The sequence below is a fragment of the Diadema antillarum genome, unplaced genomic scaffold (genome assembly GCF_040938485.1).
Source record: "Diadema antillarum isolate AM-2024a unplaced genomic scaffold, OU_Dant_1.0 seq00000595_RagTag, whole genome shotgun sequence".
Classification (NCBI taxonomy): domain Eukaryota; kingdom Metazoa; phylum Echinodermata; class Echinoidea; order Diadematoida; family Diadematidae; genus Diadema; species Diadema antillarum.
This window is the reverse complement of record NW_027271526.1, coordinates 400,776-422,678: the sequence shown is the minus strand read 5'-3', so window position 1 is coordinate 422,678 and position 21,903 is coordinate 400,776. Positions and strand designations below refer to the sequence as shown.

Sequence of the window (21,903 nt, the reverse complement as noted above, 5' to 3'; positions counted from 1 at the left end):
CTCTCCTAACCTATCTAAATATTGGAAAGAAAGCACACACTCTGGAAAAGTGTGAACTGAGAAAAGAGGCTCTGAAGTATAGGGTCAATTCAAGCACTTAATCTTTACTAAGCCTTGCTACCTGCGAGATAAAAGGGACAAAACAGGATGTAAACCAACATAGCAACACAATGAAGGGATTATCGGATTAACCTGAAATTGAGCATTCTCTATCAACACATTCTCTCCAGGATTAATGCCAACTTTCAACACAGTAGCATCATCCTTTCAAAAGTTATTAGAGTTGAAAGTGAAGAGTGTGCAAAGGATTTTCAAGAAATGAGAAGGTGCCTCAAAGACATACCTGATCACACTGCTCTACCAAAAAAAGTGTTCTAGTAAAACTGCTAAAAACACACTTTCCCATTCATTTTATGATCACAAACTTAGGAATAATGTAGAAGAAGAATAGGTCTTTCAGAAAACATGAAAAACTCAAGATTGACTGTGTTGACCCTTTCACCATTTTTGAGTCCTTACATAAAATCAAGGGGTGTGACTTTTTGTTGATTTTGTGATGCACGGTCACATTGTAGGTGGTGCAAAACTTACAGGTCAGTGAAAAATTCCTTGTTAGTATTGATGATGATTTCCCGTAAACATTTCAGCTTGAAGATACTCGTACAGTTTGGTTCATGATCAAATACTTTGAATTTAATTTTCTGGTATTTTATAAACATTTATAGTAACCCAGTGATATGAATGAAAAGCAGTTGAGTAGCTATGCATGAAACTTTGTAGACATCTTCTGTTGCTTTTGACTGTTTGCCTTGGCTGGTGGTATGAATTGGAAGCATTTTTACATCCATGGATTTAATTCAGGTCAAATGCCATGGCAGCTGTAGAAGCTTTCTTGGCATTTAATTCCGGCAGGCTAATCTTATCTTTATGCGGCAAAGATGAGGAAACGCGTGGTAGAATATTTCATGCAGCCACACTCACATGATTGCTCTGCCCAGCTGTTGTTACATGAATTGCATTGCTGGCAATGCAAAATTTTGGATAGTCTACATGGGAACTGCTTCCTTCATCCCTTAACCCTTTCTCTACCAGGAACATTGGACAGTGTGTACTATGCTATGGGTTTTTCATTGCCAATCAGCACTCAAAGCACACAAAGAGTTAATACTGTGTATGTACAGTGTGCCATCAAGACAGGGACCATGTGCCAAGTAGATCAAAGTAAAAAAAAAAAAAAAGAAATTAAAAAAACCTATCATAATTATGAATTGTGTATATGAAAGGATGAATGGAATATTTAGAAGTATTTTCTTTTTCTGTCTTGTTTTTTGATCAAGGAGGTTGCAATGTTCCAATTAAGTACAAGTTTTCAGTTTATGTTCCGCTATTTATTTCAAGCCCTGCATATGTGTTGGCTGTGTGTAGCAGTAATTTTTTTTTTTTAATTTGATAATATAATTTGAAATTGGTCACTTTTGCACAATTGACAGGTACAGAGTGTTGCAGTTACTAAGCACCACACACTAAGACACACCCCAAAAAAATGGAAACAAGCACAGTGTAAATACATAATTTTCTGCTAGATAGAAGAAAACGAGTTGCTTCTTGCTTTGAGAATTAGCAGGAGGCTGCATACCTGTCATGTAATCGTCACATGCAACACTTAAGCCCCATTTTAAGAGAACCTTATTACTGCAACAGCATCTGGGTAGTGTCCGGGTAACTGTTTTTACCCTGCCTGTTAAAATGATCTCTGCAAAATGTTGCTCAGACGTTGTCGCAGTAACTTTTGCCAAATTCTACCCTAGCCAGTGAGGGTAAATGCCATGACATTACCCTGACATTACCTGGGTAACCCTTCTGTTAGAACACAACTGTGATAATATTGACTGGATACATGTATACTCAACACGCATATTGTCGCTGGGGCGACAAGACCTTGTATCTACAAAATTTCAAATGTTCAGGAGAGCAAAAAACATGGCAGCCAAAGCACTATATGAAATGGGAGAGCCTTTCCTTTGACATGTCGTGGTGGCTTCATTTTGGGGTAAGACAGCTAGGATTTGGACAGGACATCACTTGACTGATTATCTAAACATTAGTAAAAAAAAAAGTCATTTTTACCAAAATTTCAGATACAAGGTCTTGTCGCCCCAGCAACGATATGCAACATTGCAGACAGAGAATGATGGATACACTGCATGCCAATCACATGCATGGATTGTAACCACGCTTTGTTGCAGGCAGTGCTGGCCGGTGGGCAGGGTAGTCGCATCAGTGGACACACCCCCTTCATAGAAACTTATACTCGGAGAAGGTTTTTGGTGTTTGTCTGTTAAAACTGTACCCCTCGCTCTCTCCTCCAGTTTAACTGCCTGAGGCGAGGAGTTTTGACTTTGTCGGGACATTGTCGCAGTAAGGTCTGTTTTGACAAAACTGGGCTTTAGAAAGCAAATTTGGAAAAAGTGAATCTGTAACTTCATGTGCACTTGAAAACTTTTCAAAGGGCACTTTGTACGTCAGTAGCTGTAGTTCTGTGAGTCATGTATGAAAGCAATAAACAATGTTTGGCTCTGTGCCACAATGTTGCATTCATTGCCATTCACTTAGCTATCATTCCAGAAACTCCAGCCTTGACTTAAATCTGCTCCGTGATTTTAGAATTTCATTCTAATTTCATTCCGCTTCAGACATTCCATCTTAATTTTGTTTTTGTTGTTGTTGTAACACTTTGTAGGAATGCTTTGTTCCTTTTGTAGTTTTTGAAGAATTTCATTAGAATTGGGTCTAAGGAATATCAGTGTTTGTGTGTTAAACTGGTTTATCTGTCACAAACTTATGATTATTGTGTAATGAATAACAAGTTTTATGTGGATTTTGGCTAGGAAAAAGTGTAAGAAACAATGAATCACTGTTAAATTTGCATTTAAAACTTACCATTTGGAAATTTGAATTTCTTTTCCCCCTCTAATGAACTCATACATGCTTGTAGGAGTTAGATGTCAAAAAATGATTAAAGGTAACGCTTGAGGTAAAAGTGAATGAATGATATGGAGTTCAGCTCCCAAACTGTCCAGGGAGTATACAATTAGAGGTCTAGTTCTGTGGGTTTTGAGGGTCTCAATCACTGTGACTTTTTCTGATTGATATTTCAAGCTCAGTCTAACATGATGGGTTCTCCTTAAATGTGGATGTGTTACCAAAATTAGTGAAAATGCTCTTGGACACACTGCAGTATCTAGATATTTCTGTGTCTTATTTTTCTTGCAAAATGTGTTTCAAATCTAGTACTGAAAAAAATCCACATTTCCAAACTTGATAATTGGCTTTTTGAGTGGTATGATGAAGCAACCTTAGAGCATCATAATCTGGCTGCTGTTTTGAATTATGCACACCAAAGGTACTTGACTTTTTTTTTTTAACCAACTTACTTTTAGAAAAGCTATCTTACCAGGCTGAAAAAAGTAAATCCTGACATATGAAGACTTCAAATTCACTAATATTCAAATCAAACTAAGTCAATGTGTTCATTAAACAGGGTGAAAAAAACTGTTCATTGATATTTGAAGGGAAGGATATTTTTGCTTTGATACAATATCCTCCTTTTTTTTTTAATTCACTGAATATGTACCTGTAAGCAAAAAATTTAGTTGTTAGATTTTCCCTAAAATGATGTATTTGGCCAGTCCCATCTATGCATAATTTTGTTTGGTCCCTAACCATCGCTAGGATATCACTTCTTTTTTTTTTTTCTTTTTTTTTTACACAATGCTCTCCAGCAAACTATATATCCACATCTCAGTTAAAGAAGACTAGCAAAAAAGAGAGAGATTTTTGTTATGGCTTACTTTTTCATATCAATTATGTGAAACACCAAGGGGAAAAAAAAGAAATTCTGTTCTTCATAGTGTATGTTTGAGTGTGCATTTTGGACAAGCCGGAATTTGTCAACTGTACATTGCCAAAGGAAAAAGGAGTTTGTTTGCAAAAGTCTGTGACATGATGATAGGTTCTGTAATGTTGGAGGTCAGAGCAGCAAACATCTTAAGTTACCTTTAATACCATCCTCTTTTATGGTACTCCATGTATGACTTTATTGTTTTTGTTTTTGTTTGTTTTTAATGCCTCTATCACATATCTGCATGTATGTCAAGATTTTATTTGATCATTGTTTTATGCCAAGTCTTTCTGCTTCAAGTGTGTCTAGATTGTGGAAGGGGTGGAATTATGGCAATAACTGGTATTACAATGCAGTGGCAGAAGAAAAAAAAAAAGATTACAGAGAGAAAAGTAAAATTGACTTATACATGTGTGTTTAAGAGAGATAAGGAAAATTGACTTATACATAGGTGTGTATAAAGAGAGAGATAAGGAAAGTTGACTTATACATATGTGTTTATAAGCAAATGTGTGTATTGTCTGTGTGCCTGTGTAATTCTTTGCTGATTTTACGGGAGCTAGTTCATTATAGTTTGCTAAATGAACTCTTCCAGCTTTATGTGAGCTTTAATCCAATTTTATGGGATTATCTCGTCTAATTGTTCACTACATCTAAGACTTACGCCTCTGAGCAGTTGCAGGTGGATTTAAAAGATGACTGGTGATATCTTGTGATAAAGCCATTTCTGTGTGTAGAGAAACACTCACTTTTCACTTTTTCCAAGAAAGTCAAAAGTGCATGTAGTTATATAGCACTTTGGGTGTGTGTATGTAACAGACTAAAACTGTGCAAGAAGAAGATATTACTCACAATACGTGCCTCAATATTTGTATTTTAATACTGTGAATAAGAAAGTCTTTAGATCTATGCACTTGCTTCTTGTCTTATTCCTCAAAGAGAGAGAGAGAGAGAGAGAGATAGAAAGAGAGAGTGGGAGAGAGAAAAAAAAGATGTATACATGTTTTAACTCTTCTTTTGACTGTATTGATAGTAGTTTATGTGAAAGATGTGTAATCGTAAATCTGAATGAAAAGATATTATTGCAAAGAACAGGTTTATAAATAGATATTTGTGTCACTGAGTTTCTTTCGTCATACTTTCATGTACACATAGTGAGTTTCAATTTAGTTGTTGTAATTGAAGTAGTCTTGTCAATATGACACAATCAGTGTAATCTCTGTACACTGCATGAGTTTTGATGATACAGTGTATTATATTTTCATAGAATGATGTCATGACTGAGAAATTTTGTCTTAAAGTAAAGCTTTTATTTAGATTTTGTCCCCCAAAATTTAGGTCCAGCTGAAAAGGCAATTTGTGCAAAATACTGTATTAGCTTGAAGTTGTGATGCTTCACTTATGCCTGTCACTTTGGCATTTACTTTGTACGGGGTTTGATTTGAAATCTCAATTGATATCAGAATCTTGACTTTGATTACAAATCTCAATTGATATCAGAATCTTGACTTTGATTACATCTAAACTTGCTTTCTTAGGTGAAAGTGAACACACTAAGGGTGCGTTCGAGCGCTCTAAAGCGAACCAAAGCGAACTGAACCAAAGCGTACCGTACCGTACTGTGCCAGTTTGGGAGCGTTCGAAAGCTCTGTAGAGAAAGCGTACCTCTCGAGTTATTTTTAGAAAAGGTCACGCTTGTTTGTAGCGAGAAGGTCATTCACCTTGCGCTTGACCTACTTACAGCTGTCCCGAACAAAGAGAAAGATGTTTTTGCATTGTGACGTATGCGCTTGATACGCGCATGCTTTACAACGAACTTATGGTACGCTTTGGTACGCTTTTGGAGCACATCGGGAAGTGATCCACTTTTGGCTCGGTACAGTACGGTACGGTACACTTTAGGAGCGTTCGAACGCTCCTCTAGCGCGGTACGGTACGGTACAGTTCACTTTAGGAGAGCGCTCGAACGCGCCCAAAGTTTGTGTCGTTTGTGCTATGTTTTCTGTTTAAACATTTTGCTTGGCAATTTTACGAATGATGCAAACACATCCCCTAGCAATGAACTGAAGACACCAAAACAATTTGAATATATATGTTAAGTACTTTTACAAGCAGACTCTGTAAATTCAAACCTCTGTTCATTGGCTTGAGTTGCCCAATCCTCTAGAATTTTGATGTCATTACATAAATACGTAATCTACTTCACGAACAGGTATACCTCTAAAGGCAATTTTCCAAAAGCACAGCTCATTTACGTACAATGTCTTTTCTTCTGTGATGTGTTGTCCTGCAGTTAACAAAATTGAAATGTGTGAGCTGCATACTGATCAGCTGAAATTCTTACACTTTTTTTTAAATCAAGCATTGTAAATGCTGTCCTCATTACAATTGTGATATTTAGTGCTATACAAGCCCTGATGTTGTGTAGTATTTTGTGCAATTGATTATTGTATTGTGACAAGATTTGTCCTCACATTTTGTGATCAAGAATTCACTTTTTTTTCTTCTTTTTTTGTGGGCTTGTTAACTCAAGTACAGTTAGCAACCCTACAGTCGGCAAAAGTGAACTGTTTCAATGACATGCTGATTAGCTAAAAAAAATTCTTACATTGTTCTTTTTTTTTTTTAATCGAACATTTTTAGAAAGAACCACCATCATTACAATTGCAACTTTCATCATGTTACAAGCCCTGATGATGTTGTATTATGTGACAGATGTATGATTGTATTATGATGATATTTTTTTTTCATATTTATTTCAGAAATTCAAATCTTTTTTTTTTTCTGACCTGTTAGCGTAAGCACGCAGCCAGCCAAAAAGAATAGCATCATTAGGTAAATTACTCCAGTTAACTGTTATGCAACGAGGTTCTGAAATATGTTATATTAACAGTATGACAGTTTCTCCGTTTAGCAACACTATTTTTTTTTTTACTCACTTGATGCGTGCAAAATTTGTCATCGAGTCACAAATGTGTACTTTTGCAATTTTTTTTTGTTAAAGGAAACCAAAACCCAAAGAGAAATGTTGATTGAGTGTAAGCAGCAGCATTAGTAGAACACATCAGTGAAAGCTTGAAGAAAATCGAACAATCCATGCAAAAGTCTTATGAATTTTTAAAGTTTTTGTGTTGGAACTGCTGGATGAGGAGACTACTTGAGTTTATGACATCATGTGTGAACAACAATCATAAAGAAAATGTGAAGAAAATTAAACATGATTTCACTTTTCTAGCATAATGAAAGAGCACTTGACTAACCGCTTTCAGAAAGCAGGGGGAATAGTTACCACCCTCATCATATTTAAGTATCAAGTTGATGGAATGTGTAATTTTCATGAAAAATTACTTTTTGTGGAATTCCCTTTACTGAATATATTTTCTTTGTATTGTTGTCCACACATGACATCATGAACTCTAGTAGTCTCCTCATCCAGCAGTTCCAACACCCAAACTTTAAAAATTCATTACTTTTGCATCGATTGTCCGATTTTCCTCAAACTTTCACTGATGTGTTCTACTAATGTTGCTGCTTTCACTCAATCCACATCTTTGGGTTTTGGTTTCCTTTAAGGCTTGCATCCACCTTCTTTGATGCTGCCACTTTTTATCTTGTTTTATCACATGTGCTCTACCTAAAGGGTATCACATACCAATGTAGCCACTGTCAGCTCTGGTCTTTTGACAAAACATTTTCGTGCTACTTCATGTGTACTCATGTTTTATTCTTTATAGTTGCTTAATACACTCCTCATGTGTGACTAGTGTAAGAGGATATAGAGCCGGGTGAGATCAAATGCGGTACCTGTATTTATATGCAACAAAAATATGTTTATGAAATGAGTATCTGTTTAAAAAAAAAGAAGAGAGAGAGAGAGAGGAATTGTATTTAGATTTACAATTATATTTCTCAATTGATGTATTAAAGGTATTTGTTCTATGTAATACACTCTAATCTCTTCGTTACTAGTTCTGTATTGGCCTCAGAAGTGTCATTCCTGTTTTCAGCGGAGGAGAAAGAGATAGAAGAGATTAAATGTTTGAATATCTGTGTACACAAGCATGTGTGTGTGTGTATACACTTTGTATGTATGTGTATGAAGGGGAAAGTTATGCAGGGCCTTGAGTTGTGTGTGGTGGATTTTAGCTGAAACCTATGCATATGGAAATGAAAGGATTCTATGAATCCATGCAGTTAATTTTTGTCGAGCCCACCGGAGTTGTGGGGAGACTAAGGGATCGCCTGTGGCATCTGTCCGTCCGTCGTCCGTCCGTCCGTCCGTCCGTCCGTCGTCCGTCCGTCGTCCGTCCGTAACGCTACAAAAACTTCAATAACTCTTTATTCTAGGCTTCAATTGCAATCAAACATCGAGGGAAGAGGGGTCATGAATACAAAGTGTCACATTTTACCATATATGAAGGTCACCTCAAGGTCAAAGCTCACAGGCAGGGGTCAACGAACTTTTAGAGCCCAATGTTAAGTCTTTATGGCGTATTTCTATTATGGGTCGTAACTTTTGATCCATAACTCCATTTGTGACTAAACTTGGATGGTAGATGTCCCGTGGGGAGTGAATGATCACCACAAGGTCAAAGGTCACAAGCAGGGGTCAACGAACTTTTAGAGCCCAATGTTAAGTTTTTATGGCACGTTTCTATTATGGGTCATAACTTTTGATCCATGACTCCAGTTGTGACTAAACTTGGATGGTAGATGTCCGTGGGGAGTGGATGATCACCACAAGGTCAAAGGTCACAAGCAGGGGTCAACGAACTTTTAGAGCCCAATGTTAAGTTTTTATGGCACGTTTCTATTATGGGTCATAACTTTTGATCCATAACTCCATTTGTGACTAAACTTGGATGGTAGATGTCCCTTGGGGAGTGGATGATCACCTCAAGGTCAAAGGTCACAAGCAGGGGTCAACAAACTTTTAGAGCCCAATGTTAAGTTTTTATGGCGCATTTCTATTATGGGTCATAACTTTTGATCCATAACTCCATTTGTGACTAAACTTGGATAGTAGATGTCCCTTGGGGAGTGGATGGTCACCACAAGGTCAATGGTCACAAGCATGGGTCAACGAACTTTTAGAGCCCAATGTTAAAGGGACTGTACAGTACTGGTTGAGGTAAGGGATTCATGTTTTGAACATTTCTAAGTGAGATAATGAGAAACCTCTCATGAAATTTGAAAGAGCATGTAATTTTAAGAAGGATTCAACGTTTATTTGATGAAAATTGGTTTTGAAATGGCTGAGATATCCAAAAAAGTGATAATAATAAAAGGCGACAGGCCACAACTTTATTCGGATCTCTTTGTTTCACCTTGTTTTTGGATATCTCAGCCATTTCAAAACCGATTTTCATCAAATAAATTTTTGATACCCTTTAGAATTGCATGCTCTTTGACATCTCATAGAGTGGTTTCTGAATATCTCGCAAAACGTTAAAAGCTAAATCCTCACCTCGACCAGAACTGTTCTAAACACCCTTTAAGTTTTTATGGCGCGTTTCTATTATAGGTCATAACTTTTGATCCATAGGTCCGTTTTGTGACCAAACTTGGATGGTAGATGTCCCTTGGGGAGTGGATGGTCACCACAAGGTCAAAGGTCACCACAAGGCCAAAGGTCACAGGCAGGGGTCAACGTTAGTGTTAAGTTTTTATGGCACATCTTTCTTTTGCCATGAACTTTTACCCTTTTATATCTCTTTTTATATGTTATATCTCTTTTTTTAATCTGTTATATCCCATTCGCGTACAAGAAATTGTACGCGAATGGGCGAGACACATTATGGCACTTGCCTTGTCTTTCATTGCGAAATACGCCCTCTAGTTGTGCTACGTTATACTCGGACTAGAAAGAGTTATTTACACGAGTACCGATTCCGAAGACCGATGATACAGTGATGATGATAGTATGGAAATTCAGTGTGCCATGGCCTTTTGAAAGGCAACGGGATGAAGTAGAGTGAGATATAATGGAGAGAGTAATAACGTGTACGTTTCCTGTTTACACGCAATTATACGTACTCCATGGAGGGCGATGGGGGTAAAAATGTCTTCACTGGTGAGGAACGCTGGGGGCGTGCTCGTAAGCGTGACATTTCAGCAGCACCACCGCTGCCAAAAGATGTGAGAGGCTGCCGGGAGGCTTTTTTTTTAAAGACGGCACAGATTGGGGCATGGCGCGTGTTAAACCTATGGGAAAAACGTTGGGTTAGGGTTTTTGGTTATGGTTAGGGTTAGGGTTAGGGTTAGGGTTGGGGTTAGGGTTAGGGTTAGGGTTAGGGTTAGGGTTTGATGGTTAGGGTTAGGATTAGGATTAGGGTTAGGTTTAGGGATAGGGTCCCCGATAAATTTTTAGTTTCCCCAATCTGTGCCGTCTAAAAAAAACACGCTGCCGGGAGCCGAGACGTGACAGATATCACGCACGCAGCTGTACACAGGCCATTTGGAGTTCATAGCGGGCCTTTATTTGCACATGCTTCTAATTTCCAATCACTTTATGATAGCCTTTCAATAACAGTAAGTCAGTCAGCTCACGTGCACATTTCTCAAATCACTCCCCCCCCCCCCCCCAGTTGCTTAATTAGCACTCGAGTCACTTCAGCGACATAATATGCATGAGCTTGCCCGACGTAACGATGGAATGGACCGTATTAGAACAAAGAATGAACTTGCGAAAATGAGGTGACCAGAATACAAAGGGGAATCTTCCTTTTCATTGTTTTGCATTCAATGAATGCATGAACAAACTCGTTTCCATATCATAACCACATAGGCCGATATACTTAGCTTTAATGAATACTTTGCTGATGTCATGTAAATGTGCTGGCAATCACCATTATAAGGATTGAATGAATAATCATTCGGCCTGCATCACAAATTCTTATCTTAGTGATTTTCTTTTAACAAACATACCTTTAATCGCAAATAACCGTTTCCTTCTCATGCGCAAAGTGTAATTACGAACTGGTCTATCATAACACTGTTAAGTAATGGATCACGAACAACATCACAATGATGTTCACTCAGATTACAGAAAATTGAGCACTCTTTTATTAGTAATTTTTTAGTATTTACTTTTCTGATTATAATTTTGTTGTAGGGAACTCACCAGTTGTTGGTATTTTGGTACATATGATTACACTGGGAGTTCGCTCTACTCTCACAAGTTCATTCTTCATCGCTCACGATGGTAGTCTTCTACTTTCAATTATCTCTCATTTACTGGAAAATATTTAGGCCTACTATATAGGCCTACTAGCTGTTTATCTTATTTACATGTTCTATATTATGTTTTTATTATATAATACTATTGTCTATGTTTTTTTCTACTTGTGTTATGTTTTGATTTGATTATTGCTTTTGTCATTTTTTGTACATACATTTTGTGGAATTTTGAGTTTGAATTGTATTTGTTGAAGGCAGAAAAAACAAAACCAAACACAATTAACTTCATTGGTTTCTGGTATAAATGAGGCATATATTACTTAAATCATTAGGCTATCTCCTCTTCACAATAATAACAGCAGCCTGATGCTTGGCGATGTATTATATCCTGGTGCTTGCGCGTTTTTGTGTCTCTCTGCTGATTCTTGCTTATAAATGATTGGTTCTAATAATGTTCCGGTCGCTAGGATTGACGTGAATGGAATGCGCGCATCTATCACTATGGCAACCATTATGTTGTCATTGAAACATGACAAAGCAGGAGTTATTTGCTGTGATTTGGGAACCAGTTTTCTTTCACTATGTCGTAAGAAAGGACATACAGCATGTTTTTCGATATTCTGTTATTTTACTTTGCACTTGTGCTGTCGTGAGTTTACGGCAGTTTGCCAGGATAAAGTCTATCAACACTAATTACATAATTTGTGCATACATTGCCAACAGTATTTGGATTTGGTGATGCTGAGGGGGTTAGCAGGTTGTGTGTTGATGTTTTCAACACTCCAATCATTAGGGGAATTAGAATTGTCAAAGTACTGCTGCATGCATATGCCGCCTGAAAAACAAAGTAGTACCGCGATCCTTCTTGAAGAGAAAGCGAATCACAATCAGTGTACGAGGTCCGAATTTGAGAGGGAATCTGACCTAATTGACCATGCATGTTTCGCCAGAGTGTATGATTTCAAACCACTATAGTACGGCGAAAACATGATAAACGAAAAAGAAATGTGCACAGAATATCAAAAACAGTCCAATTGTTTTATATCATGCTTTCAGAAATTGGGACCAAAGTTGTTCTTGCTATTTATGCAGAGCGTGGAAAATTTTCAGTTCGAAGCAAGTTATGATGAGGTAACATCTTTGAAACTCTATCTCCCTCAATACCCCACTCATTCACCCTCTACCCTCCCTCCTTCTCTCCCTCCCCCCCCCTCTCTCTTTCTCTTTGTCTCTATCTACCCCTCTCTGTCTATAATACTAGTAATTTTTGTTTATTCATCTATTTGTTAATCTATAAAAGTCTATGTAGTCCACACCAGGTTGTATATTATGATCGCGTGTATAGATCGATCGATCGATCGATCGAAAGATAGATAGATAGATAGATAGATAGATAGATAGATAGATAGATAGATAGATAGGTAGGTAGATAGATGGATAGATAGATAGATAGATAGATAGATAGATAGATAGATAGATAGATAGATAGATAGATAGATAGATAGAGACAGATAGATAGATGGATAGATTGATAAATAGATATAGAGTACATCCTTTATACTGGCTGTACATCTAGGTACATAGTTGGCTATCCTTTTTTTTTCCCTACGGCAAGAATGTCTGCTCAACTCTCATTGCGCTTAATCTGCTCTCCGTCTCTCTATCTCGCCTTCTTACTTTTTAAACTCAAGTCAATTTCAACCTCAATACCGGAACCCCGTCAAATTTACTTAATTCTTTTCAACTTTACGCAATCAGTGTCCCTTTCACGACGAACAAAGAACGGCCAAACCAGGCGCGTGGTCCTCATCAGCTTTTCATGATTCAAAGGTCATCATCGAGGAAGCTACGTAAGTGCCAACGAAAAGTTTCCGTGTTACCTATAGAACTACAATGGACGCACAATATTTGTCATCAATATAAGTTGTGCACATACTTGAAGTTATGTATAGTGCAAAATTTACACTTTTAATGTGTGTTAGTAATCCCAACATAATCAAAATCAAAAGAGTTGGAATCACGTACGAGCACTAGTAATCATACACTTGTAGGGTTGTTTGGCAATAAGCAAATATGAACTAAATGATAGATGAATAATTATGTTAAAAAATCGAGAGAAAGCAAACATTCAGTGGGATTAATTAGGTTAGGCTTGTACAGTCCATATGAATGAATGTAATATCATATCTATATGATGTTCAATTTTGTTGGCAGCATGGCTTATGAGTCGCATGGGATGTGTATGCAGTTTTTGATGATTTTTATATAGCATACAGCATCTCAGAATTATTATGATGGCAACGGAAACTCTTTTTATCGCGTGTATATGCCTCATTCGTTTCAATCAATGTCTTCTGTATATAGTGGCAGATCGTTTTTTTTTTTTGTTTTTTTTTTTGCTTTTCAGCCGATGAGACCCGGAAGTGGCACGAAAAACAGAGAAATTGCACGCTGAAGCGTCACCAGAAATATTTAATATATATCTATAAATATAGATAGATATATATGTATATGTTTTTTGCGCCCTCCCCTTGCCCCCTTTACGGTATTCCTGGATCCGCCCTTGTGTAAAATGCGTGAGTTCCTCTAGTTACATGAACATTATTGTGATCTTGACACATAATCCTTTAATAAGCCTACAATCGACCCTCGCTGAGCTGATATTGTAGCCAAGCGAAAAATAAGTAATCCGTATAATTTTTATGGAAAAACCGAAACCTTACAAAGCGTGACAGGCGCTTGTCTTTATTTTTTCCCCTTCAATAACATCACATCCCCCAATACACACACACACACACACACACACATTTGGTTGTACCCGACTGTTCCCACGAAGTGTTTTAACGTAGTTCACTTTCCGTGATCTTGACGGTGTGAAATCGTGGGGATCCCGGTAATTCATGGGATTCAACCTTCATTGCCCCTCCCCTTTTCAAAGGGGGACTTGTGATATAAAACATATCACAAGGATAACGATAATCCCATAATCTTCACAGCTGACCTTTCTCTGCCGCTTTGTAGTATACACGGTGACGACGCTGCTTTACATACACATTCACTTCACTGTGTTGTTGACTTTACGCTTATCTGAGATCTCGATGATTTTTTTTTTTGTTTCTCCTGTAGTAGGAATGCTTCAAACAAATTGTACACTAACATGCAATTTGCTTTTACCTTTTGCAGAGCTATACCCCCATATACATATACGGCTTGGTGTTATTAATATCTTCGTGGTCTCATCCCCAACCCACCTCTTGAAACACACACATTTACTTTTCTCAGTTGCGTCTGAATGTTATTCCAGATCGAAACAGTGATGTTGCTTCGAAAGTCACATCCCTGGTTACATAAAACACGAAGAATAATTCATGTTGGATGATTGAATAGTAATTTCTCTCCCCCACCTCCTCTCCCTCTGGGGGTGGGAGGTATCAATCATGTACAGCCTTATGTGAATATTCTGTTGTTTTCTCTTTCTATGAAAATCGTTTCCATGTTATATCCAGGGAGGTGGCTCTTCCAACGGTCTTCCAACATTGACAGCGGTATAAGAGGGAGGTGGCTCTTCCACCTTTTGTTATACTGTTGTCAATACGATAATTTATGACGTCAAAGTGAAGAATAGATAGAGTATAGTCTCGGGGCGTATGGGAAATTAATAATTTCCACCTTTTGGGCCATCGTAATTCTGGTAGGATGCCAGCTAGATAATTCTGGGGAGAAAGAGAAACAAAACGAGGGTATTAGAAAAGAGGGGATAGAGAGTTTGAGCAGGGAGGTGGAAAAGGAAAGGGAGGGGGAAGGAAGAGGGGGGGAGTTCGACTGTGACAGCTAGGTTGTCTTCAATTGCTCTCTGTCGAGAAGGGGAAGCATGAGTTCAGCGTAGCGTCATGTTGTTAATTAGTTACTGGAAATTGACACCGTAAATACCACTTCCGCGAAAGAAATCTTACAGCATGAAAACTTTTGGTGGCCCCCGATATGCACAACATTGTATACCTCTACAGTGCAGAGGGGTCCTGAAAGCATCCTTCTCGGGCAGTGAGGAAAAGGGGTGGAGACTGTCATCGCATATTAATTTGAAACTGACATTTTAATTTTTTTTAAGTAGACTCGAGTCAAAAGGGGTCTGAGGTTCCAACCCTAGCAGAATTTTCGTCAGAGGCTAAATGACAAACATATAATACAGTACACTCTCGTTATAAGCAACACGGTTATAACGAAATTCTCGTTTTAACGAAGTAAAAACTAATGCCCAAATATTATAAATCTACTGTGTATATCTTCATTATACTTTGTTATTCGGCTATAACGAAATTTCGATATAACGAAAGGAAACTGCCGGTCCCGAGAACTTCGTTAACCCGTTGAGGACGGTTTGATTTTGCTACAACACACATTTCCCATAGACACCTACCCGAGTATACTCGGGACTCGTCCTCAACGGGTTAAAACGAGAGCCACCTGTACAGGATAAGCAGACACATTGACTATATACACACAACATGCACTGTCCGGGAGGGGATAATAGGGACACAAACCACAGAAAACAATAGAAGGAGAGGTAGGGCCAGTGATGATCCTAAGGATTATTGAGGGCAACCTGGGAAGGATGAAAGATGAAAAGGGGAGCATCATCGAACCATTATCAGGAATAACAAAAAGGAAAGGACATAGGAATAGGGTGAAATAACCACACCATGTGTTAAAAAAAAAGGGGGGGGGGGGGGAGTTCAAGCAGAAAGCCCAAAAATGTTTATGCTCTTTGAAGTCTGCAAACGCTGAATGCATTCTGGATCTGAATGTGCACGCTGCTGGACCGAGTAGTATAGTGCAGCGGGGAGAGAGGGCGGGAAGCTAATTAGTTATTTTCTATACAAACAATCTTGATATTATAAGTACCTTAACATTGCAGAAAAAAAAGTCTCGCACCGTATTATGAAAAATAAGTATATACAGGGAAGAAAAGCTCTACTCAGTGGTGTCAATCATAGCAAAGTTGTCTCGTTCGTTCTGAAACAAAACCTTCGTCTTTGGTGTTTGTGGGAAAGGTATACACTGTCGTCCCATATGAACTTGAAACAGACGATTTTTTTTAAGATTGCAAACGCTGAATGCATTTTTTTGTCTCTCGACACGAACGGTCTTGACATAAGTAAATGAAAATTAACAGAAAACAGTATGTTATATGACACTGTAAATATATAGAAAATAACTATAAATGGAAGAAAGCTTCACTCAACGGTGTCAATCATGATAAAGTTTTCTTGTCTACTTGGTATAATTTACAGAGGGGTCCTAAAAGACTTTGTTTTTGTTATGGGGTGAAAGGGGTAAAGATTTCTTTAAGTCTGCAAACGCTGAACGCATTTGTTTTCGATGCGAAAATTTTTGATAAAGTCCATGAAAATTTAACATTCCAGAAAAAAAAAGTTATAACAGTTCACACTATATTATGATCAATGATAGAAAATAAGTGTATAAACGGAATAATATCTTTACTCAGCGATGCCAATCATAGCAAAGGTTGTTTCGTTTGTTTTGTGTACCGTACAGAGGGTTCGTCTTTGGTATTCGGGGGAAATGAGCAGAGGTTGTTGTCCCATATGAACTTGAAATGAAATATTTTGTTTTAAAGTCTGTAAAACGCTGAACAGGGACTGAAGAAATGATACAATCAGGTGACCAATAACCGTATCACATGTTATGATCCTTTCATAGTGGTGTGCAACATTGTGACTGGATGTAATGATTAATAAGGGCATCGACCTATAATGTACAGTGGTCATTGTGAAATCAGTCATCAAGACACGATTTGATACAGGAAACTATTCATTATTATGATGGATGGCAGAATTAAGTCTACTTTTACCGTGTTTTATTTCAATGAGCTGTTGCAAGGTGGTAAAGTAGGGGCATCAAAAACATTCAGTTTACCCCATCACCAAATTATGATTGTATCATGCAGTATAGAGCATTGGAATATAAGGAGAGCAATGGTTGTTGATGTATGAATGTGTATGTTGCGCTCTGTTACGATTTATATAGTTTTCTTGCTTTAATTTCTCGTGAAAGAGTCGGAGAAATCAAAGGAGAATATAAATCAGTGCCCCATCTTGGCAGAAAATTGAATGTTTTCCTCGGAGGTAATTTCTGTTATAGTCTCATGTTAAACATGACTTTGACATCAGGAAAAAGAATAGATGTCATAGATCCCCTTTATGTACTGTGTTTAGTAGCTCGCTTGTAGCACTTCGATGAATCAGGAACCGGGAGGATATGATGATTTAGCGCTTGTGACTGGCACAAACTTTCCTTTGCAGTTGCTCATCAAGTTATTTTATTGGGAAATACAAAGTAGGTTAGGCCCTATTAGTAGGCCTACAACATACGTGTAGGCCAAGTGCGTAGATTTCCATGAAACAGCGTGACACATCGTCAGAAATTATGTATGATAATGGAATTAACAATGTCGTAAGTGTGTTGATTGTGGTAACATCAGCACCGTTTGCACTGCTCTACTGGTTGTATTGATTTGCTTTCAAATAATCAGAAATTCAAGGTCTTTGGGTAGAAAACTAGTTTGCTCGAAAAAGTCAACGTGCAATTTCTTCTAGTGGCCTCTTGATGATAATCGAGTCTAAAGCAATGAATGGAAGTTGGAACAGACGAGCACCTGGTAAAGGTATTGTATTCCCGTGTCTAGGTGATTTGCGAACAATAGACTGCACTTCGACCTCCGCGTCGTTTGCCCGATCCCCAAGCGACCAATGAGCGACTTCCGTTGGCCGCACAATAGACCCTGTGTGGTGTCAATTCATGCGACCTCCGCCGAGGCGCTGTATTTGAATCTACATCTATACACACTGTCGCTAAGCCCTCGTGCTTTTACTACACGCTTTCGTTTAGCCGTTTGCGGAGTAGTAAAAAAAAGAAGCTTGGATCCATATTTAGTGTACGACACGGATTTGTCATGCTCTGGCACGTTCGTTGTGTTCGATACATGATGCTGAATTTACGTCGTGGATAATTGGACAAATCAGGGGAATTAAGTCATTTTCCGTGTTTATTGACGATTTCAGGAAGAGCAAAGAGAACTACTTCCGCACAGTTTCATGCGTCACTTTGGCAGATTTCCGCTTACGGAGGGAGAGTGACACGTACGCCAGACAGTTTAGCGAATCTGCCCGTGCGATTCGTTCTCGGTTTTAAATCGTTCTCTCGCTCGCGTTTGTAAACAACACACCGTTCGTTGCAGTCGATCATCACACTGCTGTTTCTCAACTGAAATTTCACCTGTGTGCTAGTGTGGGACATTTTGTTTTTCGTGGCATATCTTCTCTGGATTACGAAAAGAAAGTCGCATCATGTTTAGGTACATCGAGGGAGAGAAAATTCGTGCCGGCTACTTCGGCACGGAACATCACCTCCGAGAGAGGAAGATAAACGGGAAGGAGAGAATGGGGAAAATGGTTCCCGTATCGAAAAGAGGAAAAGCCAAATGGGTCCTGGAGCAGTATTACCGCAAAATGGTACTCAAACTACCCCAGCACAACAACCTGATGAAGATCAAGGCTGCCTTTTTGCATCAGCTGAACGAAAAAGAGGAGAGCATGTACCTGTGTACCGTGTGGAAGCTGTACGGAGAGAATACTCTCAACCTGAACGAGTACCTCCTCAGTCGAAACGAGCGACTGGACGACCAGGCCTACAAGTCGTTGATGATCCAACTCGCCAATGCCGTCGAACATCTTCACTCGAATGGTACGGCGCACAACGCCCTTACTCCTTTCAGCGTTCTAGTCGTGGAAGGTACCAAGGGCCAGGCTGTTGTAAAGGTAGGGGACTATGGTCTTACCCAGGTGTGCGGGCCAGCCGCCGACGACGACTACCAGCCCGATGGGCAGCTCCCGAAGAGTCTCGAGTTTCACCTCCCTCCTGAGGCTTATGACGATGGCTGGGGACATCCAGGCCAGGCTAACACCATGGCCGACATTTTCATGCTTGGACTCATAATCAGCGCCATGGGAGAGCACTCGGTTCTGGAGGGTAAGGACAAGAACGAACCAGCCATAATAGCTGCACATGTCTCTTTTCCTGGGTATGGAGCCGTTCCCATCGGCAGGTTCATCAAGACCAACCCCAGCATGTGCCTAGACCGGCAGATCCACCGCAAGCTGAGCCCGGAGCTACGCAGCCTTGTCCGTCGGATGACTCTCATCGACCCGGAGGCGCGACCACCAGCCAACGGGGTAATCCACATGCTGTCTGCGTGCGAGACGATTCGACACGTTGGGGAAGAGCAAGCATCATCGTCCTCGTCATCGAACAACCATAAGTCGACGCTGCTCCGGAGGGCGAGTTCGAGAAAGAGGGCTGCAGCTCCGGCCATGTTCAACCCATGTGCATCACCCCCGCAGATGCCGAGGATGTGTTCGGCGTCCGTCATCAAGCCGCCATCGCCGACCGCGGGAAAGACCAGCCTGATCCGCAAGGCTTCCATCAGGGCCAGTAACTATCTGAGGAGGAGCAGATCTGTCAAGATTTCCAACTGATTGACACCATCTGTTGTAAGTATTTCTTTACATCCTACTGCTTATGTTTCCGCCAAACAAAGGTCACTCATGTCACTTCACAAATCACTCGATATTTTCAAGTACAGTGTAGGCCTACATTCAACCTATTATGCGAACTTGTCATCAATAAAGATGGACATCTGTCATACAACGGCGTCTCAAATAGCTGATGCAATTCAGGCCTCAGTAATTCTGTGTTTTCTTAGAAAAATATTATTTTGGGGCTAATTATTTTGCATATTGAAGACAAAAGTAATTCATGCGTATCCATTATGTTAATTGTATATCTTGAACATCGTATACAAACATTTTGATACACAATATGTACACGCAGTACATGACCTTGAAGACAGCAATCGTGTTTGTCAAGGAATTCAGTAAAAAAGAATGCAACGTAAACATTTTTTTTTTGTCTTTCATTGTGATGGTTGTACAAAATAATATGTTCACATCTACATTGTAGATAAGTATTGTTGCATGCACACTGTGCATTCTATTCATAAAACTTCTTATCAACGTTTATTGTGATGCAGTTTAAGACCAAATTTTACTAACTTTGATGTCTACAAATTGTACTTTTAATAACAAAGTATCAAAATTTCAATGCAATTTATATGCAGGTTCCTTCTTCTTATCATCTTGCAATTCACATTAGATATCTACACTTACATCTTGTTTACATACAGTGTACATAGCCTTAGTCTCATCTTTGAAAAGTCCCACAGGTGACCACGTTGATGGTAAATTAATGTATTACGATCTGTATGTAAAGCAAGTACAACTGTATATTCCTCGTCATTTTCTTTCAGACACAATTTCAGATCCAACAAGGAAATTGGAAAACCGTCGCACCTCAGAGCTGATTGACGTCAATTCACAGACAAGGAAAGATGGACGCTTAAATAATGTGACCATGAAAGAGGCTTTTCCTTGAGGAACGGAGCAGAACAAGGAGAAAAGACAGTCTGGCAACTTTGCGAAAGAACAAGTCACGCATGCACTACTGTACACTGTACCACGAGAACTCCGCGCTAATCACCCAGCGTTGTTCTCAAATTTGGCAGCAGACGATGGTCGTCTCCATGGCAACGAGACGGAAATAACGCGCTACTTGAAAGGAGTGTCTCCCCAAAACAAGGGGGCTTCTTCTACGATCTCGTCTCGTTCACCGATTGATTCTGTAAGGTTTCAGAGTTTCTCTTGTACATAGCCAAATGATCTCGTGATGGTGAAGAGCTAGAAAAGTATACCTAATGAGCAAATTGCGTGATGTTTTCATATTTTCGTATGACTCCTTTTGCAAGGAACATAATGGAAATACGTATAATTCTGTGTATTCACTGAACATAACATCGTGTTTTGAAATTATCACGAAGACCTTGTAAACTCTCGAAACATCAATTTTCATCAAAACAGGCAGATGAAAAGGCGATTGTGTTTGTGTGTTTGAGGGTATGACTACAATAGTTTTTAATGTAGCATATCAAATCTAGCTTGTATTCATGATTTGTTACATGTACAGTAGTATTACATGTACACATGTGTGCAATGCAGTGTATACACTGTACATTTGTAGATTGTAATTGTGTACACTAAACTTTATGAAATGTCAGCTTCTACCGGTAGTGCAGAAATCTGTACCGCAAATGGGTGGGTTGACATGTATACATAATCTTGCCGATATTCTGTACATAGAATCAGTAAATGATAACGGTCATTCGAAGTGTCCAGACGAATATATTATGTTATATTCATGTTTCCTTACTCTCCTAGAAGGAGGCAGTAGTCAGTAGTTTTACTTTATCATTTTTACCTATCTTCATTCTATACTACACGAACTGCAATTTTACATATACAAGTGTACATAATTCATTTTTTTTTTCTCATACGTATTATAAAAGTTAGGGCTTTTTTCACGTCATGTTTCAAAGGTTGTAATGTTTCTTTCAGTTCAGTTGCTTTTTATTTCTCAGTATTTAAAATTACTGTATTTCTATTGAAACTGAACTAGATTTTTTTCATATTTTACCAACAATACATGTACATAAGGCTTTGTCCTACATGGACAAACATCGGTCATGAGCACGAACAAAAGTTACATGGATAAACATGGTCTCTCTTCGGTCTAGGTATAGCATTTAGCATGTTCCATACAGTTTTGACATTATCCATATTTTATTCGCCATTTCGGCAACGTCATGTTTTATATCATTCTCTGTAAGCCATACGCAGGTGTGCATGTAGACT

The 21,903-nt window shown here is 38.8% G+C and overlaps 1 protein-coding gene across 1 annotated transcript; it reads left to right on the top strand.

The window, feature by feature from the left end:
* Positions 1–18,406: 18,406 nt before the first annotated feature.
* Positions 18,407–20,898, top strand: LOC139735732 (serine/threonine-protein kinase 35-like). The gene is made up of 2 exons (XM_071646481.1): positions 18,407–19,650; positions 20,466–20,898. The coding sequence occupies exon 1, from the start codon at positions 18,448–18,450 to the stop codon at positions 19,633–19,635; it is 1,188 nt and encodes a 395-aa protein (XP_071502582.1). The 5' UTR covers positions 18,407–18,447; the 3' UTR covers positions 19,636–19,650; positions 20,466–20,898.
* The last annotated feature ends 1,005 nt before the right edge of the window (positions 20,899–21,903 follow it).

Bases quoted from the DNA above. Each gene is read 5' to 3' on its own strand.
- LOC139735732 (XM_071646481.1), top strand. From the start codon at position 18,448: ATGTTTAGGTACATCGAGGGAGAGAAAATTCGTGCCGGCTACTTCGGC.